Source organism: Trachypithecus francoisi, unplaced genomic scaffold (genome assembly GCF_009764315.1).
Source record: "Trachypithecus francoisi isolate TF-2019V2 unplaced genomic scaffold, Tfra_2.0 Lachesis_group12, whole genome shotgun sequence".
NCBI classification, from domain to species: Eukaryota; Metazoa; Chordata; class Mammalia; order Primates; family Cercopithecidae; genus Trachypithecus; species Trachypithecus francoisi.
The window spans coordinates 86,690,351-86,717,520 of NW_022681457.1; the positions used below are offsets into that span (position 1 = coordinate 86,690,351).

Consider the following 27,170-nt stretch of genomic DNA (forward strand, 5'->3'; position numbering starts at 1 on the left):
AATGTGTCCACTCTCTCATAGTTCTAAGTAGCAGAGTCAGGATTTGGGCCTAGGTCTACCTGCTGCAGAGCTTGCTCTTACATACCACATTTCCTTTGTAGATTATAATGATGGCAATGTAAGCAGTCTTGATATGTCCTTCATCTTCTAGGTGAGGTCATAGAGGAAGCCTCCATGCATTCTGAGAAATAACCTCAGTATTTGTCAATAGAGTCCTGAGATGAACAGAGCATTTGCTTTCATAGCATGGTATTTCTCATGTGCTTATGATTTTTAATGCAGTTGTGCAATAAATGTTCCCAGATGTAGGGAACAAAGCAATGGATGAGAGAATCCTTGAGTGATATAGCTTGTTTCTTTTTCTCAGAGACACTGAGAGGAACAAAGACATTGCTTTTCTAGAAGCCCAGATCTATGAATATGTAGAGATTCTTGGGGTAAGTGACTGCTGAAAGTGGAAAATGGTATAAAGCACAGGAGTTAAAGGGAGAGGAACTCATGGAAGATATTTTTCTCATTAGGTTCAAAAGAGGAATGGATAGCTGATAAACTAGTATGGCACAAAATAGAGGTCAGGGTATGAGGCTCTTCAGTAAGTTCCTATTCTGTTGTTAGACGATACTTCCAAAATTGTCCAATTTCCATAAAGCCAGGCATGGAGAATAGAGTCCCCTCACAATATAATGTCCAGAATAGTGCAGATTCTGTGCCTGAGCTTCAGAAAATACTCAGGGGTAGACCACAAAGCAGACATTCAAAGGGCAAGTAACGAAGGCTACTCAAAGCAGCCTTTCAGTTATGACTTATAAAAAGCCATTTTCATAAGTCATCTTATGTAAGTCAACTTACGTGTTCATAAGATTGTGAGAAAATTAGTAGGGCTAGAATATTAGTAGTACAAAGCTAGCTGTGAATGTTCTCCTTGAATATTTTAGGAAGAACTGAAGTGTGGGTTGGGGTAGAGAAAGGCCTAGCCTGACCAGTATGCTTATCTCAGAGAGAAAGTAGGGAGAGGAGTAGGAAGAAAAGAAATCTCTTTTCCAGAAAGAAAAAGTGGAAGAAATGGCAGCATTCATCCAGAGAAGATGATCAATGTCTCTGGATTCCTTCAGAAGACCAGCCTTTCTGATCATGTCTGCTGTGTACAGTTTTTTTGGTTTTTGGTTTTTTTGTTTTTTTTTTTTGAGACAGTCTTACTCTGTCGCCCAGGCTGGAGTGCAGTGGTGCAATCTGGGCTCACTGCAACCTCCACCTCCAGGGTTCAAGCGAGTCTCCTCCCTCAGCCTCCTGAGTAGCTGGGACTACAGGCGTGCGCCACCATGCCCGACTAGGTTTTTGTAGTTTTAGTAGAGGCAGGATTTCGCCATATTGGCCAGGCTGGTCTCGAACTCCTGACCTCGTGATCAGCTTGCCTCGGCCTCCCAAAGTGCTGGGATTACAGGTGTGAGCCATGGCACCCAGCCCGATTTTTAACTATCTCCGAGCCTTTCCCTTTACACACACTTGCATGGTCCTTTTAGTGGATGGCTCTGGGTCAGATAGCTTGTTTACATGTTTTTGTTAATTGCCATGGACATTTTCATTCTGCTTCTGAGGACCATTCATATAATAGCTGTAGAACTAGTCACCTGTGATTCTGTTACGACTGCTTTCAGTAAAAGGCTAGCTGGACATTGGACATTGGAGAGACATATTCTCCACTATGACCTTGGGCTATGCTAGTGTGGGCAGCAGGCTGAGTTGCCAGTCTTGTGAGTGGCTAGGAGGCCACTCATGCCCTTGACATGAGGTTTGTCCACTTGCTCCCTCCCTTTTCTTTGAAACAGTACCTCACTCTGTCATCCAGGATGGAGTGCAGTGGCAGGATCTCAGATCACTGCAACCTCCGCCTCCTGGGTTCAAGTGATTCTCGTGCCTCAGCCTCCCTGGTAGCTGGAACTACAGGTGTGTGCCACCACACCTGGCTAATTTGTACTTTTGGTAGAGACAGGGTTTTCTCTTGTTGGCCAGGCTGGTCTTGAATTCCTGGCCTCAAGTGATCCGCCTGTCTTGGCCTCCCAAAGTGCTGGAGCCCCCGGGCCGGCCTCCATCCTTTAAGAGCATTTTGCTTTCCCTGCCAGGAGATGGCACTATTCTCTTCGGAATTCCAACCAGTTCTAGCCAAATGCTTTCCAGAAGTTGCTCTCACTATGAACTGATAAGATTTTTGCCATTATTATACTATTTGTTGATGTCTGTTGGTTTTTGGACATTATGCAAATTTTTTTTAATACAATAGTGAATATGACACAGCCTCTTGCCCTTGAGAAACTCATTTTGTGGTTAGTGGAGACAAATAATTACAATGTAATTTGATACTTACCTGAATACAGTGAGTTTGAGTCTTCTAAGTAGAAAGAGGGAGAAGAAAAAGTTTCTGGTAGAGGAAACAGGAAACACAAAGATACAACAGTATTAGATAAAATTATATCTCCTGATGCTAACCCTCCCCCCTCCCACCACCCCCCAACAGGCCCCAATGTGTGATGTTCCCCACCCTGTGTCCAGGCATTCTCATTGTTCAGTTCCTACCTATGAGTGAGAACATGCGGTGTTTGGTTTTCTGTCCTTGGAATAGTTTGCTCAGAATGATGGTTTCTAGCTTCATCCATGTCCCTACAAAGGGTATGAACTCATCTTTTTTTATGCCTGCATAGTATTCCATGGTGTATATGTGCCACATTTTCTTAATCCAGTCTATCATTTATGGACATTTGGGTTGGTTCCAAGTCGTTACTATTGTGAATAGTGCTGCAATAAATGTGTGTGTGCATGTGTCTTTATAGCAGCATGATTTATAATCCTTTAGGTATATGCCCAATAATGGGATGGCTGGGTCAAATGGTATTTCTAGTTCTGGATCCTTGAGGAATCGCCACACTGTCTTCTACAATGGTTGAACTAGTTTACAGTCCCAACAACAGTGTAAAAGTGTTCCTATTTCTCCACATCCTGTCCAGCACCTGTTGTTTCCTGGTTTTTTAATGATCGCCATTCTAACTGGTGTGAGATGGTATCTCATTGTGGTTTTGATTTGCATTTCTCTGATGGCCAGTGATGATGAGCATTTTTTCATGTGTCTGTTGGCTGCATAAATGTCTTCTTTCGAGATGTGTTCATATATTTTGCCCATTTTTTAATGGGGTGGTTTGATTTTTTCTTGTAAATTTGTTTCAGTTCTTTGTAGGTTCTGGATATTAGCCCTTTGTCAGATGAGTAGATTGTAAAAATTTTCTCCTGTTCTATAGGTTGCCTGTTCACCTGATGATAGTTTGTTTTGCTGTGCAGAAGCTCTTTAGTTTAATTAGATCCCATTTGTCAATTTTGGCTTTTGTTGCCATTGCTTTTGGTGTTTTAATTATGAAGTCCTTGCCCGTGCCTATGGCCTGAATGATATTGCCTAGGTTTTCTTCTAGGGTTTTCATGGTTTTAGGTCTAACATTTAGGTCTTTAATCCATCTTGAATTAATTTTTGTATAAGGTGTAAGGAAGGGATCCAGTTTCAGCTTTCTACATATGGCTAGCCAGTTTTCCCAGCACCATTTATTAATAAGGGAGTCTTTTCCCCATTTCTTGTTTTTGTCAGGTTTGTCAAAGATCAGATGGTTGTAGATTGGTATTATTTCCGAGGACTCTGTTCTGTTCCATTGGTCTGTATCTCTGTTTTGGTATCAGTACCATGCTGTTTTGGTTACCATAGCCTTGTAGTATAGTTTGAAGTCAGGTAGCGTGATGCCTCCAGCTTTGTTCTTTTGGCTTAGGATTGTCTTGGCAATGTGGGCTCTTTTTTGGTTCCATATGGACTTTAAAGTAGTTTTTTTCCAATTCTATGAAGAAAGTCATTGGTAGCTTGATGGGGATGGCATTGAATTTATAAATTACCTTGGGCAGTATGGCCATTTTCACAATATTGATTCTTCCTATCCATGAGCGTGGAATGTTCTTCCATTTGTTTGTGTCCTCTTTTATTTCATTGAGCAGTGGTTTGTAGTTCTCCTTGAAGAGGTCCTTCACATCCCTTGTAAGTTGAATTCCTAGGTATTTTATTCTCTTTGAAGTGATTGTGAATGGGAGTTCACTCATGATTTGACTCTCTGTCTGTTTTTGGTGTATAGGAATGCTTGTGATTTTTGCACCCTGATTTTGTATCCTGAGACTTTGCTGAAGTTGCTTATCAGCTTAAGGAAATTTGGGGCTGAGACGATGGGGTTTTCTAAATATACAATCATGTCATCTGCAAACAGGGACAATTTGACTTCCTCTTTTCCTAATTGAATGCCCTTTATTTCTTTCTCTTGCCTGATTGCCCTGGCCAGAACTTCCAACACTATGTTGAATAGGAGTGGTGAGAGAGGGCATCCCTGTCTTGTGCCAGTTTTCAAAGGGAATGCTTCCAGTTGTTGCCCATTCAGTATGATACTGGCTGTGGGTTTGTCATAAATGGCTCTTATTATTTTGAGATGCATCCCATCAATACCTAGTTTATTGAGAGTTTTTAGCATGAAGGGCTGTTGAATTTTGTCAAAGGCCTTTTCTGCATCTATTGAGATAATCGTGTGGCTTTTTTTTTTTTTTTTTTTTTTGAGGCGGAGTCTCGCTCTGTCGCCCAGACTGGAGTGCAGTGGCGCAATCTCGGCTCACTGCAAGCTCCGCCTCCCGGGTTCCCGCCATTCTCCTGCCTCAGCCTCCCGAGTAGCTGGGACTACAGGCGCCCGCCACCTCGCCTGGCTAGTTTTTTGTATTTTTAGTAGAGACGGGGTTTCACCGTGTTAGCCAGGATGGTCTCGATCTCCTGACCTCGTGATCCGCCCGTCTCGGCCTCCCAAAGTGCTGGGATTACAGGCTTGAGCCACCGCGCCCAGCCTCGTGTGGCTTTTGTATTTGGTTCTGTTTATATGATGGATTACGTGTATTTATTTGGGTATGTTGAACCAGCCTTGCATCACAGGTATGAAGCCAGCTTGATCATGGTGGATAAGCTTTTTGATGTGCTGCTGGATTTGGTTTGCCTGTATTTTGTCGAGGATTTTTGCATTGATGTTCATCAGGGATATTGGTCTAAAATTCTCTTTTTTTTGTTGTGTCTCTGCCAGGCTTTGGTATCAGGATGATATTGGCCTCGTAAAATGAATTAGGGAGAATTCCCTCTTTTTCTATTCATTGGAATAGTTTCAGAAGCAATGGTACCAGCTCCTCTTTGTACCTCTGGTAGAATTCAGCTGTGAATCCATCTGGTCTTAGACTTTTTTTGGTTGGTAGGCCATTATTGCCTCAATTTCAGAAGCTGTTATTGGTCTATTCAGGGATTCAGCTTCTTCCTGGTTTAGTTTTGGGAGGGTGTATATGTCCAGGAATGTATCCATTTCTTCTAGATTTTCTAGTTTATTTGCGTAGAGATGTTTATAGTATTTTCTGGTGGTAGTTTGTATTTTTGTGGGATCAGTGGTGATATCCCCTTTTTCATTTTTTATTGCATCTGTTTGATTCTTCTGTCTTCTTTATTAGTCTTGCTAGCAATCTATCAATTTTGTTGATCTTTTCAAAAAACCAGCTCCTGGATTCATTGATTTTTTTAAGTGTTTTTTGTGTCTCTATCTCCTTCAGTTCTGCTCTGATCTTAATTATTTCTTGCCTTCTGCTAGCTTTTGAATGTGTTTGCTCTTGCTTCTCAAGTTCTTTTAATTGTGATGTTAGGGTGTCAATTTTAGATCTTTTCCTGCTTTCTCTTGTGGGCAGTTAGTGCTATAAATTTCCCTCTACACACTGCTTTAAATGTGTCCTAGAGATTCTGGTATGTTGTATCTTTGTCCTCATTGGTTTCAAAGAACATCTTTATTTCTGCCTTCATTTCGTTATGTACCCAGTAGTCGTCATTCAGGAGCAGGTTGTTCAGTTTCCATGTAGTTGAGTGGTTTTGAGTGAGTTTCTTAATCCTGAGTTCTAGTTTGACTGCACTGTGGTCTGAGAGACAGTTTGTTATAATTTCTGTTCTTTTACATTTGCTGAGAGGTGCTTTACTTGCAACTACGTGGTCAATTTTGGAATAAGTGTGATGCGGTGCTGAGAAGAATGTATATTCTGTTGATTCGGGGTGGAGAGTTCTGCAGATGTCTCTTAGGTCCGCTTGGTGCAGAGCTGAGTTCAATTCCTGGATATCCTTGTTAAGTTTCTGTCTCGTTGATCTGTCTAATGTTGACAGTGGGGTGTTAAAGTCTCCCATTATTATTGTGTGAGAGTCTTAAGTCTCTTCGTAGGTCTCTAAGGACTTGCTTTATGAATCTGGGTGCTCCTGTATTGGGTGCATTTTTTTTTTTTTTTTGAGATGGAGTCTCAGTGTTGCCCAGGCTGGAGTGTAGTGGTGGGATCATAGCTCACTGCATCCTCAAACTCCTGGGCTCAAGCAGTCCTCCTAACAGCCTCCTGAATAGCTGGGACCACAGGTGCACACCTCCATGCCTAGCCAATTTGTAAATGTTTTGTAGAGATGGGATCCCACTGTGTTGCCCAGGCTGATGTCAAACTCCTGGCCTCAAGTGATTCTCCCACCCCAGCCTCCAAAAGTGATGGGATTACAGGCTTGAGCCACCACACCCAGCCAGGAAATATTTTAGAGTCAGAATAGATGAGACTGTTTTCTGTTGTTCTACGGTAGCCTCAGATGAGTAATCAGGCAAGTAATGTAAAACCTTTTACTCTTTTCTTTGGGTTCAGGTAGAGCCTACTGATAAGGAGTTCTGATATGAAGGCAAGATTTTTTCCTTTATTCTATAAGAAAGAACCTTATCCTTGGAAGTAAGGGGTCAGCAAAAGTTGTAGGAAAACAGGAAATTTCCCTTCTTATTCTGCACTAGTTTTTTCTGACTTTTCATTTATGGACCTGCCTTAGGAACAGCGACATCTCACTCATGAAAATGTACAGCGCAAGCAAGCCAGGACAGGAGAAGAGCGAGAAGAAGAGGAAGAAGAGCAGATCAGTGAGAGTGAGAGTGAAGATGAAGAGAACGAGATCATTTACAACCCCAAAAACCTGCCACTTGGCTGGGATGGCAAAGTAAGTCTCAGAACTACCACTTTCTCCCCATTCCCCATTTTGGAAACAGATACAGAGTTTAGTAGGCTAACACTACTTCTTGTTTTTTTTTTTTTTTTCTTTTTTCTTTTTTAGCCTATTCCCTACTGGCTGTATAAACTTCATGGCCTAAATATCAACTACAACTGTGAGATTTGTGGAAACTACACCTACCGAGGACCCAAAGCCTTCCAGCGACACTTTGCTGTAAGGAATTCAGAGCCATTTTTTCTGGGAATTGAAGTAAAAACATGAGACTTTCAGAGAAGAGAGTAGGAGTAGCCTATGTGGACCTCTGGTGTCCAGAGCCGAAGGGAATCAGAGAAGGCTGGTTTTAAAATCAAGCCCATAGCGTTTGACTTTTGGCACCAATGTTAGTCTTACATACCTGAGATAGTTTCTGGAGGAATTCTACTACTCCGCTCTTTAAACCTTATTTGGGTTTCTCTTGCCTGCTCTTAACACTTCTCTGTTTGTGTCTTTCTGCTAGCATTTTAGAACAACTTCTGACTTCTTGGTTATTTCTCTACCCCATTGCTAATACTCAAGATCAAAAATAGGGCTTACCTCTTTCGGATCTTAAATGGATCTTTACCTCTTGAGAAAAAATGAAGGTGCTGATCTTTATCAAACCATTCTTGAGACAGGGTGTTGTCGGGGTGGTACTGCTGTAAATGGGCTCACCTCTAAGTGGACTCTGCTTTTAGTTCTTAGATTTTGGAAGGGCATTTTACAGAATGGAAAAGATTTATGCTAGACCAAGGATGACAAATTTATATGAACTCCTCTCCCCCTCTCTGAGTCATACATATTACTAATTGATCCTGGGTCTTTTTTGCCGAGCCCATGAGTGAGTTCTGAATCCTTCTCAGCACCTCCTACAATGATTGGAGTTGGCATCCAGATAAAGCCCGTGCCATTTACCATCCCTTAGCTAAAACTGCCATCATGTCAGTGTATAATCTTGCTCTCTCCTCACCACATCGTTGTGCCTGATAAAAGTCTTCTCCTTTACCTACAAAGATGATGCTGACCTGCCATTAGTAACCCTATTCATGCAGGTGTTTGGAGTTCCTGGGGCTTTGGTGAGTTCTCCCGCAGTATGGGAGATGTAGTTAGAGTTGTGATGTTTTCCTGTGATCTTGACCCAGAGGTTTTATGTGTAAGACTACTGGGTCTAGAATCTAGGTTTACAAGCCAACCCAGTGAGGCAAATAATGCGATGCCTCTTTGAAATACCAGCCTTTTGTCAGTCACAGCCAGCGGTTTACAAACATGAAACACAAAAGGAATGCTACCTTTCGGTGGAGTCTTATAAAGGGCCATGTTAGGATTTATGAGTAGAATGGAGTTAGTGCTCTGTGTTCAGCTATTCCCATTTCACATGATCCTTTTGCTTCTCTCTTCTCCCAGGAATGGCGTCATGCTCATGGCATGAGGTGTTTGGGCATCCCAAACACTGCTCACTTTGCTAATGTGACACAGATTGAAGATGCTGTCTCCTGTAAGTAACATTTATTTACTGTCTCCTAGGCCAGTACAAATGGCCTGTCCTCCTTCGCGTCAGCATCCTGATACCTTGTGTATCCAGGATTAAAGGCAGTAGGTTGTGGATATGTAAAATCTGAGACAGTTGTATTATTACTGCATTTCTGTTTTTTGTTTTGTGGTTGTTTTTTTGTTTTTTGTTTTTTGTTTTGTTTTCTGAGATGGAGTCTCGCTCTGTCACCCAGGCTGGAGTGCAGTGGCATGATCTCAGCTCACTGCAAGCTCCGTCTCCTGAGTTCATGCCATTCTCCCACCTCAGCCTCTTGGTAGCTGGGACTACAGGCGCCTGCCACCACGCCTGGCTAATTTTTTGTATTTTTAGTAGAGATGGGGTTTCACAGTGTTAGCCAGGATGGTCTCGATCTCCTGGCCTCGTGATCTGCCTGCCTTGGCCTCCCAAAGTGCTGGGATTACAGGCGTGAGCCACCACGCCCAGCCTTTGTTTTGTTTCTGAGACAGGGTCTTGCTGTGTCACCAGGCTGGAGTGCAGTGGTGCGATCTTGGCTCCTGCAACCTCCGTCTCCTGGGCTCAAGCAATTCTCCTGCCTCAGCCTCCCTAGTACCTGGGATTACAGGCAAGCTTCACCACACCCAGCTAATTTTTCTATTTTTAGTAGAGATGGGCTTTCACCATGTTGGCCAGGCTGGTGTCGAACTCCTGACCTCAAGTGATCCACCCACGTTGGCCTCCCAAAGTGCTGGGATAACAGGCGTGAGCCACTGCACCTCATTATTGCTTTTTTTTTTTTTTTTTTTTGAGATGGAGTTTCGCTCATATTGCCCAGGCTGGAGTGTGATGGTGCGATCTCGGCTCACTGCAACCTCTGCCTCCTGGGTTCAAGCGAGTCTCCTACCTCAGCCTCCCAAGTAGCTGGGATTACAAGTATGTGCCACCATGCCCAGCTACTTAGAGATGGGATTTCTCCATGTTGGTCAGGCTGGTCTCGAACTCCTGACCTCAGGTGATCCGCCCACCTCAGCCTCCCAAAGTGCTGGGATTACAGGTATGATCCACCGCGTCCAGCTAATTATTGCATTTTTAAGGGGAATGAATTAGTCAGCAGTACTGATTGTTTCTCCTTTGAGACGAGCCCTGTGCTGAGTATAGACCAGGGCTTTTAGTCTGGGTCTATGAACTCCCTTGTATGCAAGAATTTGATTGAATGGTTGTATGTATAGTTTTCTGAATTGATTTTAATGTGTTAAAGAATGACTGATACAAAGGAAAAAATAGAAGTGCCCTCAGTAAGCTTGTGTCTGAGGCTATAGAAACACAGCAGCGAAATACCTCTTGAGGAAAGTGAAGTGGAGTGCATGTCAGGGAATGTGCTGCTGAAGCACAAGAGGACTGCCGCCAGGCTTCCTGTTTTCCCAGCAGTGGTAGCTTTCTCTGCCATTAACTTTTTCATGGCAGCCTTTTTGTTTTCTTCTTTTTTTTTTAATTTAATTTAAATTTTTTTAAATTTCTGAGACGGAGTCTTGCTCTGTCTCCCAGGCTGGAGTGCAGTGGCGTGATCTCAGCTCACTGCAACCTCCACCCCCTGGTTTCAAGCGATTATCCTGCCTCAGCCTCCCGAGTAGCTGGAATTACAGGCGCTTGCCACCACGCCTGGCTAATTTTTTTGGTATTTTTAGTAGAGACAGGGTTTTAGCATGTTGGCCAGGCTGGTCTCAAATTCCTGACCTCAGGTGACCTGCCTGCCTTGGCTTCCTAAAGTACTGGGATTATAGGCGTTAGCCACCACGCCTGTCCTGGCTTTTTATTTTCTTTTCAGTGGATCTATGTCACATTTCACTGTTGGCTGGTTAGACAGAAGTAAGGTATTTACCCCTCCACTTTGTTAAATTACAGGCACTTTACTCTCAGTTATGCTTAGCAGGCTGTTCAGCTCTTTGGTCAGCTTGAACCTTGGGCTTTGAACTCTGTTGCCCAGGCTGGAGTACAGTGGTGCAATCACAGCTCACTGCAGTCTCTGCCTCCCAGACTCAAGTGATCCTCCCACCTCAGATTCCCAAGTCGATGGGACTACAGGCTTGTGCCACCATGCCCGGCTAATTTTTGTATTTTTTGTAGAGATGGTGTTTCACCATGTTGCCCAGGCTGGTCTTAAAGTCCTGTACCCAAGCGATCTGCCTGCCTCATCCTCTGAAAGTGCTGGGATTGCAGGCGTGATCCCTGCCCAGCATGCAACATGCTACAACTTTTCTGTCATTTGAAACTGTTTATATTGACAGAGATTACCTCTTCAGTGGGACTGTGCTAAGATTCTTTAACTTACATAATTTCTTGACTTATGACAAAGTAGGAAACCAAGTGTTTTATATCTATTCTGAGTTTATTTTCTTTTTTTTCTTTCTTTTTTTTTTTTTTCTTTTTGGTACAGATGGGGTTTCCTTATGTTGCCCAGGCTGGTCTCAAACTCCTGGGCTGAAGTGATCCTCCCACCTTGGCCCTACAAAATGCTGGGATTATAGGCATGAACCACTGCACCCAACCTTATATTTTTTATATTATTTTTTTTTGAGACAGAGTCTTGCTGTGTTGCCCAGGCTGGAGTGCAGTGACTGATCTTGGCTCACTGCAACCTTCGCCTCCTGGGTTCAAGCAATTCTTGTGCCTTAACCTCCCCAGTAGCTGGGACCATAGGCATGTACCACCATGCCCAGCAATTTTTGTATTTTTAGTACAAAGACGGGGTTTCACCACGTTGGCCAGGCTGGCCTGGAACTTCTGACCTCAAGTGATGCACCTGCATTGGCCTCCCAAAGTGCTAGATTATAGGCATGAGCCACCATGCTCCTGTTAAAGAATGACTGATATAAAGGAAAAAATAGAAGTGCCCTCAGTAAGCTTGTGTCTGAGGCTATAGAAACACAGCAGCGAAATACCTCTTGAGGAAAGTGAAGTGGAGTGCATGTCAGGGAATGTGCTGCTGAAGCACAAGAGGACTGCCGCCAGGCTTCCTGTTTTCCCAGCAGTGGTAGCTTTCTCTGCCATTAACTTTTTCATGGCAGCCTTTTTCTTTTCTTCTTTTTTTTTTTAATTTAATATTTTTTTAAATTTCTGAGACGGAGTCTTGCTCTGTCACTCAGGCTGGAGTGCAGTGGCATGATCTCAGCTCACTGCAACCTCCACCTCCTGGTTTCAAGCGATTCTCCTGCCTCAGCCTCCTGAGTAGCTGAAATTACAGGTACTCGTCACCACGTCTGGCTAATTGTATTTTTAATGGAGATGGGGTTTTAGCATGTTGGCCAGGCTGGTGTCAAATTCCTGATCTCAGGTGACCTGCCTGCCTTGGTTTCCCAAAGTGCTGGGATTACAGCACGTGTGTCTTAAAACAGTCTTTCCTCTTTCCACAATGCTATACTGCCTTCTTTGGAATCACACTCATCAGGTGATTTTTTTTTTAAGGGTTGGTCATTAAGAGTCTTTCTAGAAAGGAATTGTAGGCCGGGCGCGGTGGCTCAAGCCTGTAATCCCAGCACTTTGGGAGGCCGAGACAGGCGGATCACAAGGTCAGGAGATCGAGACCATCCTGGTTAGCACGGTGAAACCCCGTCTCTACTAAAAAAAAAAATACAAAAACTAACCGGGCGAGGTGGCGGGCGCCTGTAGTCCCAGCTACTCGGGAGGCTGAGGCAGGAGAATGGCGTAAACCCGGGAGGCGGAGCTTGCAGTGGACTGAGATCCGGCCACTGCACTCCAGTACGGGCGACAGAGCAAGACTCCGCCTCAAAAAAAAAAAAAAAAAAGAAAGGAATTGTATTCTCTTAGCCATATAGAGTTGTGTTTTTTTTTTTAGACGGAGTCTGGCACTGTTGCCAGGCTGGAAAGCAGTGGCGCAATCTCTGCTCACTGCATCCTCCACCTCCCAGGTTAAAGTGATTCTCCTGTCTCAGCCTCCCAAGTAGCTGAGACTACAGGTGCACACCAGCACACCCAGCTAATTTTTGTATTTTTAGGAGAGACGGGGTTTCACTGTGTTAGCCAGGATGGTCTTGATCTCTGACCTTGTCATGCACACGCCGCGGTCTCCCAAAGTGTTGGGATTACAGGCGTGAGCCACCATGCCTGGCCCTAATTTTTTTTTTTTTTTTTTTTTTAGAATATCATTGGCAGGGCTGGCCGTGGTGGCTCACATCTGTAATCCCAGCACTTTGGGAGGCCAAGGCAGGCGGATCATAAGGTCAGGAGATCAAGACCATCCTGGCTCACACGGTGAAATCCCATCTCTACTAAAAATATAAAAAATTAGCTGTGCGTGGTGGCGGGCACCTGTAGTCCCAGCTACTCGGGAGGCTAAGCAGGAGGATGGCGTGAACCCGGGAGATTGAGCTTGCAGTGAGCCCAGATCACACCACTGCACTCCAGCCTGGGAGACAGAGCCAGACTCCGTCTCAAAAAAAAAAAAAATATCATTGGCAGGTTCATGATTCTTCAACTGCATTACTACTTTCAGAATTTATCTACTTATTCAGCTGTCTAGGTTAGTCAGTTTCTCCCTATGAATGTTGTTATTGCCACTGTTTTGACTAATTGTATTATTTCTACCCATCATGGCTTCCCTTGATCTTTTTAGGTTTACCACATAGCATTTGTAGTTTTATTTCTACCTCAATTTCTACTGCACCTGAACCCAGCCCCTGTCTTCTCCCTCTTTCTTTTTCTGAGACAGGGTCTTGCTCTTTGTCCAGGCTGGAGTGTAGTGGTACAATCTTGGATCACTGCAGCCTCTGCCTCCTGGGCTCAAGTGATTCTCATGTCACCATTCCTGGCCTGGATTAACTTGTTTAGATCATTCTTTTGAAATTTTATTTTCTCTCTTGGAGATTTTAGCCTGGAGGAAGAGATTCTGTACTGTCATTTAAGTTGCTGTGATTTTGTTTGTTTGTTTGTTTTTGAGATGGAGTCTCGCTCTGTTGTGAGTGGAGTGCAGTGGCGTGATCTCCACTCACTGCAACCATCTGGGTTCAAGCAATTCTCCTGTCTCAGCCTCCCAAGTGGCTGAGACTACAGGTGCACGCTGCCATGCCTGACTAATTTTTTTGTATTTTAGTAGAGACGGGGTTTCACTTTGTTGCCCAGGCTAGTCTCGAACTCCTGAGCTCAGGCAGTCCATCCACCTCAGCCTCCCAAAGTGCTAGGATTACAGGCATGAGCCACTGCACCCAGCCGCAGTGATTTTGTTTATTTTTTTACTTAAATGGAGGGTTTTACTTATAAATTTATTATGTTAATTATTCCATTTATTTAGATTTATGTTTTTTTAAATTGTACAAAAGCTAAGAAAGAGTCCTCTGAAATTGCCACCAGAAATCGCCATTTAGGTGATTGGTCGCACTTTATTAATATTCTTATTTATTTATTTATTTATTTATTTATTTATTTATTTTTGAGGCGGAGTTTCGCTCTTGTTGCCCAGGCTGGAGTGCAGTGGCACGATCTCGGCCACTTGAAAGATTCAAGTTGTTCTTTCCCCAGTTTGTATCGGTTTTTTTCCTGTGTATACATGTCTGATCACTCCCTCTGAAGCTATGATGGTTTTTTCAGATGTCTTTACCTTTTTTCCTTCATAGAAATTGTTATTGAACTGTTAGAATTTTTATATAATGAGCTTTAAGAAAGTAAAGTCACTTTCTCCCATTATTTTCATAGGTTGTTCCACAATTAACCTCCTTCAAGAGTAGCAGTGTTTTGTTCTCGGAGGTCTTTGGTTATATTTCATCCAACTTTTTTTTTTTTTTTGAGACGGAGTCTCGCTCTGTCACCCAGGCTGGAGTGCTGTGGCTGGATCTCAGCTCACTGCAAGCTCCGCCTCCCGGGTTCACGCCATTCTCCTGCCTCAGCCTCCGGGTAGCTGGGACTACAGGCGCCGCCCCGTCGTCCGGCTAGTTTTTTTTTGTATTTTTTAGTAGAGACGGGGTTTCACTTTGTTGCCCAGGCTAGTCTCGAACTCCTGAGCTCAGGCAGTCCATCCACCTCAGCCTCCCAAAGTGCTAGGATTACAGGCATGAGCCACTGCACCCAGCCGCAGTGATTTTGTTTATTTTTTTACTTAAATGGAGGGTTTTACTTATAAATTTATTATGTTAATTATTCCATTTATTTAGATTTATGTTTTTTTAAATTGTACAAAAGCTAAGAAAGAGTCCTCTGAAATTGCCACCAGAAATCGCCATTTAGGTGATTGGTCGCACTTTATTAATATTCTTATTTATTTATTTATTTATTTATTTTTGAGACGGAGTTTCGCTCTTGTTGCCCAGGCTGGAGTGCAGTGGCACGATCTCGGCCACTTGAAAGATTCAAGTTGTTCTTTCCCCAGTTTGTATCGGTTTTTTTCCTGTGTATACATGTCTGATCACTCCCTCTGAAGCTATGATGGTTTTTTCAGATGTCTTTACCTTTTTTCCTTCATAGAAATTGTTATTGAACTGTTAGAATTTTTATATTATGAGCTTTAAGAAAGTAAAGTCACTTTCTCCCATTATTTTCATAGGTTGTTCCACAATTAACCTCCTTCAAGAGTAGCAGTGTTTTGTTCTCGGAGGTCTTTGGTTATATTTCATCCAACTTTTTTTTTTTTTTTGAGACGGAGTCTCGCTCTGTCACCCAGGCTGGAGTGCTGTGGCTGGATCTCAGCTCACTGCAAGCTCCGCCTCCCGGGTTCACGCCATTCTCCTGCCTCAGCCTCCCGGGTAGCTGGGACTACAGGCGCCGCCCCGTCGTCCGGCTAGTTTTTTTTTGTATTTTTTAGTAGAGACGGGGTTTCACCGTGTTAGCCAGGATGGTCTCGATCTCCTGACCTCGTGATCCGCCCGTCTCGGCCTCCCAAAGTGCTGGGATTACAGGCTTGAGCCACCGCGCCCGGCCTCATCCAACTTTTATAGCACAGCAAAGTCATGATGAGTTTTGCAGTGGAAGGGGTTTTGTCTGTAGGTGGTCCAGAACCAAAATTCTGGTTTGCAGTAGGCAAAAATCTCACAGGCAGAGTCTTCTAGGGAGCATCCTAATGGCAGGGAGAGAGGATTATAACACTGGCTACCTGACAGATGTTCAGTCCATCCTGATTGCTGTTCATTTCTCATCCTGCAGTGTGGGCGAAACTGAAATTGCAGAAGGCTTCAGAACGATGGCAGCCTGACACTGAGGTGGGTACTAATGTGGATGGTGTTGGGGATAGTGTCAAGTGATAGAGAGCTCCCTCACCACGTAGAAGGGAGGTGAAAGATGGTCCCTGGTGTACTGCAGCAGCGAGTAGAATGTGACAATATCTACCAATTGACTTTTCCTTTTTTTTTTTTTTTTGGACACAGTCTCACACTGTTGCCCAGGCTGGAGTGCAGTGGTGTAATGTCAGCTCACTGCAACTTCCACCTCCTGGGTTCCAGCAATTCTCCTACCTCTGCCTCTCGAGTAGCTGAGATTACAGGCGCCAGCCACCACACTGACTAATTTTTGTATTTTTAGTAGTGACAGAGTTTCGCCATGTTGGCCAGACTGGTCTCACACTCCTCACCTCAGGTGATCCACCCGCTCACGCCTGTAGTCCCAGCTACTTGGGAGGCCTAGGCACGAAAATCACTTGAACCCGGGAGGTGAAGGTTGCATGAGCCGAGATTGTGCCACTGCACTCCAGCCTGGGTGACAGAGAATGACTCTGTCTCAAAAAAAAAAAAAAAAAAAAATTAATAATTAACCAAGTGTGGTGGTGCCTGCTTGTAGTCCCAGCTAATTGGGACTGAGGCAGGAGGAACACTTGAGCCCAGGAATTTGAGGCAGCTGCTGAGCTATGATCATAGCACTGCACTTCTGCCTGGGTGACGGAGTAAGACCCTGTCTCTTTAACAACAGAAAGGCAGATTGTATTCTCCCATTCAAATTTTGAAATGGGCCGGGTGCAGCGGTTCATGCCTGTAGTCCCAGCACTTTGGGAGGCCAAAGCAGGCAGATGGCTTGAGTCCACGAATTAGAGACCAGCCTGGGCAACATGATGAAACCATATCTCTACAAAAAATACAATAATTAGCTGGGAGTAGTGGCACATGCCTGTGGTCCCAGCTGTTCAGGAGGCTAAGGCAGGAGGATCACTTGAGCCCAGGCTGTCAAGGCTGCAGTGAGCTGTGATCGCAGCATTGCACTCCAGCCTGGGTGACAGAGCAAGAACTTGCCTCACACACACAAAAAAATTGAAATGGCAAGTGGGAGTACCGATATCTCATGTTCTGCCGTGGAGATTTATAGACTAAAATGCCGAGACTCTGTATCATGTATTAGATCTCCTTTGAGGAAAGCATCTAATGAGAGATGGTACTCCCATAGCAACAGGGAGAAGTCCTTGTTGGTCTTATGATGGTCATCCCAAGCAGCAGGTTTCAGAGATGAGGAATGACATGTATGTAAGGAATGGTATTGACTCACTCCAAGTCCCATAGTAACTGGCAGTAGCCTCCCTTTTTTTGAGTCAGTGGTTTTCAGTATTTTTTTTCTTTTTGGCAGCAAAACTCTCTTCCACTTGTAATATAGTACTCCGATATATAAAATAGAATCAAGCAGAATTGCTCTGGACATGGGGAAGCTCAGACTTCCTGACCTCCCCCCTTTCAACCCCTGCAGTGGCCTCTGAGCAGAAACCTGGGATTCTTGGGAACCATTTGAAAACTTGCTGTTGCAGGTCAGCCTTTCTCAACCGTGGTTCCTCATCTTAAACAGAGAGAGCTAAATAAACTATTTTCTCAGATACTCTAATGATGGGTCATGACTGATACCATTTTAGATGTCTACGAGAGAAGTTAATTCATTGAACACCATGGCTGCTTTAGGGCAGTGGGACTTAATTCTCTTGTGGAACCCCAGTTGAGAAAGGCTGTCTTAGATAAATGCCAGTCTTAGTGTACCAGAGTATGCCATGGAATCAGGCCAGGATGAGCTCAGGTACCTAGAGATTGGTTCCAAACATTTTTTTTAGGAGATGTATCTAACAAAGTGTACCCCTTCCTTTTCAGGAAGAATATGAAGATTCAAGTGGGAATGTTGTGAATAAGAAGACCTATGAGGATCTAAAAAGACAAGGACTGCTCTAGTATTCAGGGATGTAGCTCAGCTTTTGGGCTAGCCCAGGCTTCCCTGAGATCTGCTTTTTGTATTTCTCCCAACCAAATCCTCTTAAAGACCCTTTGCTATGTAGTCTCATGGTCTAGCATGCATCTTGTAGAAACAAGACATGCTGGCAGATTGCAGGGTTGAGATGTGTTTTATCTGTTTTATATTTTAAAAGATTCTGCCAGAAAATAAAACCATACCTTGTTTTAAAGCCCAGGGTTATGGACCAACTCAGTGCTTCAGGTCTTAAGGCCTCCATACCTCTTTCTCACCAACTTTAGTAGTAGCTGAGATTTAATGGGCACCTGTTTTGCTACAAATCTGACCTGACCTCTTACCCTACCCTCCTTTGTTGCTGCTTCCCTGAATGAGTATTACCCCAGGATGAGGTCTGCCATCAGCTTAGCCATTGATGCAAATACTAGGGAAAGACTAGGAGGATGAGCAAGGGCTGCTACTAAGGACTAAGTGTGGTACCAAGGTTTGCCTTATGTATTTGCATAAAGAAAGGAGTTGGAGCTGGGTGCAGTGGCTTGTGCCTGTAGTCCCAGCTACTTGGGAGGCTGAGGCAGGAAGATTGCTTAAGACCCGCCTAGGTAACATAGTGAGATCCTGTCTCATTTATAAAAAAAAAAAAAACAATTGGCATGGTGGCACGCACTGTAGTCCCAGCTACTCAGGATGCTGAGGCTAGAAGATCCTTTGAACCTAGGAGTTTGAGACCAGCCTGGGCAATATAGTGAGGCTCCATCTCAAAAAAAAAAAAAAGAGTTGGGCTGTATTAGAATGGGCCTGCAGCCCAACATACAAGGGAACTAGGACCGACAGAGACTTCACCAGCTTGCTAGGTCAGAATGAGAGACTTTGGTGGGTCTGTCTACCTGTTTCTTCTACAAGATCCCTATTTGACTGTAAAAGTAGCTAATACTCACATGTTCTCCAAGCCCAGATAGCCATGGTAGAGTTGGGTAGTTAAGCAGCTGCTCCAGGATCCAAATGTGGTGTCTGAAATGGAAAGAACTAAGGCAACCAGGAAGGAACTGATCTGCCTTATAAGCACAGTCATCCGAAAGTCAGGCCTGCTGCAGGACAGGATCCCCCAGAGACCCCATTTGCCTCTCAACACTCAGATCTTCGCCTGTTTTTAATAAATCTACTTTTAAAAAAAGTTAATCTTTTTCTTTTTTTTTTTTTTTTTTGAGACGGAGTCTCGCTCTGTCGCCCGGGCTGGAGTGCAGTGGCCGGATCTCAGCTCACTGCAAGCTCCGCCTCCCGGGTTTACGCCATTCTCCTGCCTCAGCCTCCTGAGTAGCTGGGACTACAGGCGCCCGCCACCTCGCCCGGCTAGTTTTTTGTATTTTTTAGTAGAGACGGGGTTTCACCGTGTTAGCCAGGATGGTCTCGATCTCCTGACCTCGTGATCCGCCCGTCTCGGCCTCCCAAAGTGCTGGGATTACAGGCTTGAGCCACCGCGCCCGGCCTCTTTTTCTTTATATTATACATTTATATCTTATTTTTCTAAAAACCTGCCAAGGACCAGTGCCGCACTCACCCCATGTAGAGGCAGGCTGGCTAATATATCTACTTTTAAAAATCCCAACTCAGGCCAGGCGCAGTAGCTGATGCCTGTAATCCCAACACTGGGAGGCCGAGGGCAGCGAATTACTTGAGGTCAGGAGTTGGAGACCAGCCTGGCCAACATGGCAAAATCCTGTCTCTACTAAAAATACAAAAATCAGCCAGCCGTGATGGCATGCACCTGTAGTCCCAGGTACTCAGGAGGATCACTTGAACCCGGGAGGCGGAGGTTGCAGCGAGCTGAGATCACGCCACTGCACTCCAGCCTGGGTGACAGAGCGAGACTCCGTCTCAAAAAAAAAAAAAAAATCCCAACCTGGAACTAGCCTTCTGCCTTACACCAATCTTTTGCCCTGGTTATTTCCATGGCAGTAAAGTTTCACCACCCCCACCCCAGTGGCACTGCAAGCTAGGTTGGTATTTTCCTTCCTGGTTCAACCCATCCCTGTGCAACTCATTCCCTTGTGTATTCACTCCATTTAAGACTCCAGGCTGGGTGTGGTGGCTCATGCCTGTAATCCCAGTACTTTGGGAGGCTGAGGCAGGCAGATCACCTGAGGTCAGGAGTTTGAGACCAGCCTGACCAACATAGAGAAACCCCATCTCTACTAAAAATACAGAATTAGCCAGGCGTGGTGGTGCATGCCTGTAATCCCAGCTACTAGGGAGGCTGAGGCAGGAGAATCACTTGAACCTGGGAGGCAGAGGTTGCGGTGAGTCGAGATCATTCCATTGCACTCCAGCCTGGGCAACAAGAGTGAAACTCCGTCTCAAAAAAAATAAGACCAGTTGGACAGCCTCTCCAGGGCCTGAGCTGAAGCAGAGTGAATAATTAAACCTAATTGAGCCAACTAGAAACACTGATTAGTGGAAACTGGCCCAAGGTGCAAGGAGACATTGCCATTTGAGAAGAGAGTTAAAGCTTTGGAATGGAAAATGTGGGGAGAAGATGGCCCTTCAGACCACTCGTCAGAACAGTGACTGCATTGGGCTACCAAGGAATGCACCTGCTGCTTTCCAGTTGTTGGAGTCCTGAAAGCCCTGTCGAGGCTACCTGGGACTCCAGGATTAATGGGCTTTCCCTCTACAGTGTGGGGAGGAAGTGGGACCAGGTCCTACGGAGTCCTGCCACCCCCTTGCCCAGCAACTGCAGTCAGCGTGTGAACTCTGTGCCAAAACAGCCTTGGAGGGAAATGGGCTTACCTGTCACAGCAAAGGCTTGTTCATTTGTTACCTTCATTCATTCAGGGCTTTTTTAGTGCCTTCCATGTGCCAGGCAGAGCTAGATCAAACCTTGAAAATTAAAGTGGAGGTGAGACAGTGGAGGCAGAAGCCAGAGGTGAGGAAGCTCAGCAGCAGCCTGTGGACACGCAGGAAGAGCCATATGGCCAGCTCCATACAGCTGCAAGGGGCACAGCTCTTTTCTGAGGTGCCGGCAAACCACATCAGAATTGGTTCTCAGAGGTGATTCCTTCAGGTTTAGACTCCATAGGGTCAGCCAAAGGAAGAAGAGAATTTCAATTGACCACCTGCCTCAGTCTCCCAAAGTGCTGGGATTTCAGGCATGAGCCACTGTGCCCAGCCAAGAATCTTTCTCAGACATGGAGTCGGAAACTTTGCCAATGCACTTATTGCTGAGAACAGTTAATTCAATTAGCTCTTCACGGAGGAAAGCTGCAGGGAGCATTTAGGGAGTTGTTCCTGGGATTGACCCTCAGATTGGTGCTGCTAAACCCAGAGGCTGCGCCTGGGATGAGCCCTCCCAGGAGGAGTCTTTACTCCCTACTTCTCAGATGAAAGTGAATAAATCTGTCTCTGGCCTCAACCAGGTATCCCTTTCTTCTCCATTTTCTGTCCATTTCCCTCCCTGCTGGAAGGCCCTGTGAAGGGAGCACCCTAAAGGTAACCAATGTGTTGGGGAAGTGAAGTTCTGAGATATTTCTCTCCCTCTGTATTAAAAAAACAAATCCTTGGGATGATAGCAACCTTTCCCCTCATCCTTCAGGTCCTACTGTCAGCCTCAACTCAGAGTTCTCAGGGTGATAATGAGCCTGTGACCCTCTCCACCCTCATCCAGAAGAGTCCTCCCATTACAGGTCCACTCTGGGAAGACACTGGTCTCCTCTCCCTCTGATCTCTTCTGAGAGCCCTCTCCACCTGCCAGGTTTCCGATCCAGACAAATAAGGCACCTCCCAGTGGGATGCTGGGAAGGAGGTCTTTTGATCTGGTCAAGCTGTCAACTGGCTTTATTTTCTCCCTCCAACTACAGTCTGGGCAGCAGCTGTGCTTTCTTCTTTTCTGTGGTCTCTGTGTATCCCCAGTGGCAGCAACATGAGAGGCAACTCCCAGAGCTGACAAATGATTGGAGGGGAGTAGGAAGGGCAGCTTCCAGTTTCCAGGGGCAGCAGGTGTAGCCTCCCTGCCTTGTGCAGGCACACTTACAGCCCTCTGCACCTTCAAGTATGCAGGTAGGTCTACAGCTGGGATAGGGTGGAGCACAGAGAATATTGACAATATGCTCTAGCCATGGAGGGGCACACAGACTAAAGCAGATGGACAAGAAGCCTGGATTAATACAGCCTAGGAGGTACCCATCTATCTTTGCCCAGCCTTCTGATTCTGCTCAGTATCTGTCTACCTGCCCCATAATATTCCTGAGCTGTCCCTCCAGCCTCATCTGTGCAAAGTAAGGAGAAGGAAAGAGGTAAGAAGACAAAGGGTGACAGAGTGAGACTGTCTCACTCTGTCTCCCAGGCTGGAGTGCAGTGGCGCAATCTCGGCTCAATGCAGCCTCCACCTCTCGGGTTCAAGCAATTCTCCTGCCTCAGCCTCCCAAGTAGCTGGGACTACAGGCATGCGCTTCCACGCCTGGCTTATTTTTTCATGTTTTTGGTAGAGATGGGGTTCCACCATATTGGCCAGGCTGGCCTTGAACTCCTGACCTCATGATCCACCTGCCTTGGCCTCTCAAAGTGCTGAGATTACAGGTGTGAGCCACCGTGCTGGGGCCTAAAAACTTTTTTTTTTTTCAACAAGGTCTCACTGTTACCCAGGCTAGAGTGCCGTGGCATGATCATAGCTCACTGCAGCCTCCCAACTCTCAGGCTCAAGTGACCTCCCCACCTCAGCATCCCAAGTAACTAGGACTACAGGTGCACACCTCCATGCCCAGCTAAGTTTTTGTAGTGAAGGGGGTCTCACTATCTTGCCCAGGCTGGTCTTGAAATTCTGGCCTGAAGAAGTTCTCCTGCCTCAGCCTCCTGAGTCACTGGGATTATAGGTGTCAGTCACCATGCCCAGCAAGAGAACTGTTTCTTGAGTGTAGTGTTTGTTGGTCTGGGGGACGGATGGGCAACAGAGAGGCTGACACCATCAGAAGGGCCTAACCCAGGAGTCTTTGCTGCACACTCTCCTGTGTATCGCATCAGCCTGGCTGCTGTCACTTGAGAGGCAAGTCTGAGTGCTGATGGAGGATTACATCCATGAGGGCAGGGAAACGGATGTCCCATTAGCGTTGGGAATGGTAGGGTCTGGGTTGTGCTCAGCTTCCAGTGCTGGGCAAGAAGATGGGAATAATGCCCCACTTTCATCTCTAGCAGTTTCCTACCTTGTATGGAAAAACCTAAACCCAGGCTTAGCAGACCCTTCTAGGTCTGATCCCTTAGTGTTGCAGGGGGCAAAGTCTGAGATCTAAGAACCCAAAGTCTCAGAGCTACCTCCCATATTTGGCTCAGCACTCATTTAGAGACAGGGTGGGGTCTGAATCCTGAAGAACACTTGGACAAAGTGAGCCCAGACTTTTGACTCTCTGTGGCCCAGGGTTTCCCTGCCCTGGGTTCTGAGGAAGCCCATGACCCCCACCTTCCCACCCCCAGGCACCTTCTGACGTTGGCAGCAAATGAGGCCAGATCAGAAGCACTGGATATCTATTTCCTGCCACTGCACCTACTCCAGTTCTGCCTCCCCTCAGGCTGGGATGCTGCCATTGACATGCCAGTGACAACATGTAGTCTCGGAGAGGCTGTTACTAGAATGCAGGCCCCTTTGTGCCTGCCTCAGTGTCACTCTGACAGTATGACTTGCAAGAAGTGAAATCTGAGCCCCTGAGACCTCTTATTCCCTAAAGGTTGACCCACCCCCACCCCAGTTCCCCAGCCTCAGTTTATTCATCTGCATAGTACAATAATGGAAATTTTGCTTGTAGATTTCCTCAGCTGCCCAGAACTGGTCCTTCCCTCTCTCTAGCTCCTGCAGCACCTCAGTTGAAGACATATGTGGCCAATGGTAGCCACAGATCTGATTTGCTCAGAGGTAGCTGTCCTCCCAGGGACCCTGGCCTTTCCTGGACCATGACTACCGCTGGACCCTGGGACTGCCCCTACTTTTCCCTAAGTTCATGACATCTTCCACTTAACTGCTGCATGACCTTTCTTTGACCTATGACCTTTGAGCTGGTTATGGCCTTGAACTCCTGACCACATGATCCACCTGCCTCGGCCTCTGCAGTGGCTCCCTCTCTCCTTTTCCTCCTATCAGTCTTCCCGCTGGCCTTACTGGTAGCCCAGAATCTGGCAAGCAGTCAGTTGACCCCTGCTCCTGTCCAGGTAAGCAGCATATGAGGGAGGGGACAGCCTTCCTAATGCCTTCAGCCCTGGGCGTGTGACCACAGTGGTCAAACCTGTCCAGAGATATGCCACAACTTCCACCGCCTTGGAGAGATGTGCTACCAGGCGGAAAAGTTCTCCAACCAGACCACAGAGTGTGAGCCTGGGCAGCACCACAGTAAGGTGTGGGGCTGGGGCTGTGCTGGACCCAAGACGGGGCACTTCTCAGAGGTGAAGGGGAGTGGAGGGAGGCCATTGGAAGGGAGACTGACATTCAGGTACAGTAAGGTGCAGGAACAGATCCTGAAGTGGGAGGGAGAGGAGTCAGTATCTGGGATGCTGCTGGGAACGTGGAGCTATGGCCCAGGCCTGGCTGTGCCCCCATCCTCCTGGACATGCCTGCATTCTCTCTACCCAGCTGATTCAACTCAATGCTTTCCACTACATGGTCTGGTGCAGCTTCAGCTGTGAAGGGGGAAATGAAACTGGTCCTAGCCCTTGCCTTCTGTCCAACAGCTCAGCCCCCAGCCCAGACCCCTGCAGACTGTAGTGCTGCAGTGGAGGGCCACTCTGTCTCATGCTCAAAGCGTCCACCTGGGGTGAGACAGCCCCACCCTTAATACTCAGCCCTGCCCCGCCAACCTGCAGCTCTGAGCCCCATTCCTCAGAGCTCCCACCTCTGACTCCCATTCCTACTCACCCACAAGCTCAGAGCCCTTCTGCCCATTAACCCTCAACTCTGAACCCAGCCCTTTGAGAGGCCCTCAAATCTCAGCTCAATTTTCACCAGCCCCCCAACCTTTATGAATATGCTAACCTCTAAGCCTTGTCTGACCCCTAACTTTAATGTACTTCCTAGGCCAGGCACGGTGACTCACACCTGTAATCCCAGCACTTTGGGAGGCTGAGGCGGGCGGATCACGAGGTCAGGAGATCGACACCATCCTGGATAACATGGTGAAACCCCGTCTCTACTAAAAATACAAAAAATTAGCTGGGCGTGGTGGTGGCTGGCGCTTGTAGTCCCAGCTACTCGGGAGGCTGAAGCAGGAGAATGGCATGAACCTGGGAGGCGGAGCTTGCATTGAACTGAGATCTCGCCACTGCACTCCAGCTTGGGCGATAGAGCGAGACTCTGTCTCACCAAAAAAAAAAAAAACAAAAAACAAAAATTCTTCCTTCCTCATTAGCTCCCTAAGTCTGAGTTCTCTAGTTTTGGTGCCCCACCCCCTCTCAGATTCCCCACTCCTAACATCCCCACCATTCCCCAGTCCAGCCCATCCAGCACTCCCCTCCCCAACAAGCTCCAAAGAGGCCTGGGGCAAGCACCTGTTCTCATCCAGGCAGCAGTGGGGGAGATGTCAGGTTGTGAGCTGCCCACACACATCATGCTCTCCCTGGGGGCAAGGCGGGGGGTCAGGGCTTTGCAGAGGTGTCACAGCACTTCCCCAGGCAGTCCTGCTCTGCACTTAGGCCTAGCCCACCTGACGATCCCAAAGGACAAGCTACATTCCACTCTACCCCTGGTGACCACCACCTTGCCAGCCCTCCAGGGAAATGGGAGTGTCTCATTCTCACCTGCCTGCTCTGGGAAGTGGAGGCAGAAACAGACAGCGTGTCGTGGATGGGGCCAGTGACACGGGCATGATAGGGCTCCAGCCTTGCCTCTGTCTAGCATTTACCACCTGTTCAGTCTGCACAGAGCTCCCAAACCTCCTCCTGCTTTCTCTTCCAGGAGAAAATCTGTGCCACTTTCTCCTGCCAAGGTGGTGACTGTTTCAAAGGGCAGAAAGCTGTGGCCATGTGCCCTGAGGGCTTGGACTTCTGTGAGGTGAGCCCTGTGATACTCCAAGGATTAGGGAGCTGTCCTCCCTCAGAGCTGCATGGCTTTCTCCTTCTACCTGGAGTGGATAGCTCAGCAGTAGGATCTGGATGGAGCTAGACCTGCTGGGAGCCAGGCTGCCTGGGGTCTAGCAAGCTTGACTCCCTCAGCTCTGCATGATGCCAACACCAAAGGCAGCAACGGGAATTTGCCATACCTCCACGATGTGCCCCTTTGTTTCTGTCCACCCTGTATGTTCACTAGGGACTCACTGATCTTGTGGGCAGGAAGCTAGGGGTCCAAGGAGGTTGAGCTCAACCCATGACCCACTTAACACTTTCTGCCTTTGAGTGGGGAAGAGGGGCAAGGGGAAGATGAATGGTCCCACCTCTTCCTGCAGCTGAAATGCTCCAGCTCAGGTTACATTGCAGGCTGCAGCCAGGCCTATGAAGCAGGGACCTCCCAAAATCATGGGGCTGTGGCCCCACCCTGCTACCAGGAGTGCTGTCAAGCCTCAACCTCAGGCAGCTGCCTCAAGCTGGATGGGAAACTTCACTTCAACCAGGCAGCTCCTGGGGCCACCAGAAACCCCCTGCACTGGGCCCTGGCTGTGGCTATGCTACTGCTCCTCCACTCTGCCCTGCTCCTGTTCTTGCTTCCCTAGCTGGGCCCAGCAGAATCTGGGAGCAGCAGCCAAGAAGACCCTGTAGGACCTACAAGCCTTCAGGTCCCACTCCAGCTCTGATTCCTGTAGCTGCATCTTTAGTAAAAGGGCTTTATCAAGCCCACAGCACTGGGCTTAAGGCTCCTGACTTCTCCCCTTCTAGGGCCTAGGCCTGACCACGGAACCCTCCAAGGGGGTAGGACCTCAGCCCTAATCTCAGGGAGAGGATGGGGTTTGTCTGGAAAAACAGAAAACCTCCTGCCTGACCCCCCACCCAGTGGGAGGACCCCAAAATCCTGCAGGGACAGTTTCTTCATCATAAAAAGCACACAGCCCCATCTACTTTCCCCAGACCCTCCTCCCCAGGCTTTGACACTAAGAGCAGGGCTGGAATGGGGTTCCTCTGCTTCCCTGCAGTGACCCACCCCTTGATCACAAGGGTCTGAGTCAATCCTCTTTCCCCTCATCCTCCACGTGCCTTTGACAATGAATTCAAATAAACTTGAGCTCCATTTGTGCTGTGAATGTTTCCAGGAAAAGGAATGGATTGAGAAGAAGGCAATGACTATTTCTGGAAGGGGTTTACATAGGCAAAATTGAACTGGTCATTAGGATGGCCACTTCACTTGGGGAAAGAGGAGGGGAGACCGTTCACAAGTCACAACAGTCACCCACTCCCCAGCGCCGAAGGCCCATTCCTTCAGTTTGGGTCAAAGCTTGAGAGAAGGTGTATTTATTAAAA

At 46.7% G+C, this 27,170-nt stretch overlaps 1 protein-coding gene across 1 annotated transcript in view; it reads left to right on the forward strand.

Moving 5' to 3' along the window:
- Positions 1-18,920, forward strand: part of SF3A3 (splicing factor 3a subunit 3) — a 33,358-nt gene extending 14,438 nt beyond the window's left edge. Inside the window, exons 12-17 of the mRNA XM_033227045.1 lie at positions 368-437; positions 6,926-7,090; positions 7,205-7,315; positions 8,522-8,612; positions 15,753-15,808; positions 17,663-18,920. Coding sequence (XP_033082936.1) covers positions 368-437; positions 6,926-7,090; positions 7,205-7,315; positions 8,522-8,612; positions 15,753-15,808; positions 17,663-17,740 — 571 coding nt within the window. The 3' untranslated portion in view covers positions 17,741-18,920. The remainder of the gene's footprint in view (positions 1-367; positions 438-6,925; positions 7,091-7,204; positions 7,316-8,521; positions 8,613-15,752; positions 15,809-17,662) is intronic.
- Positions 18,921-27,170: the final 8,250 nt, after the last annotated feature.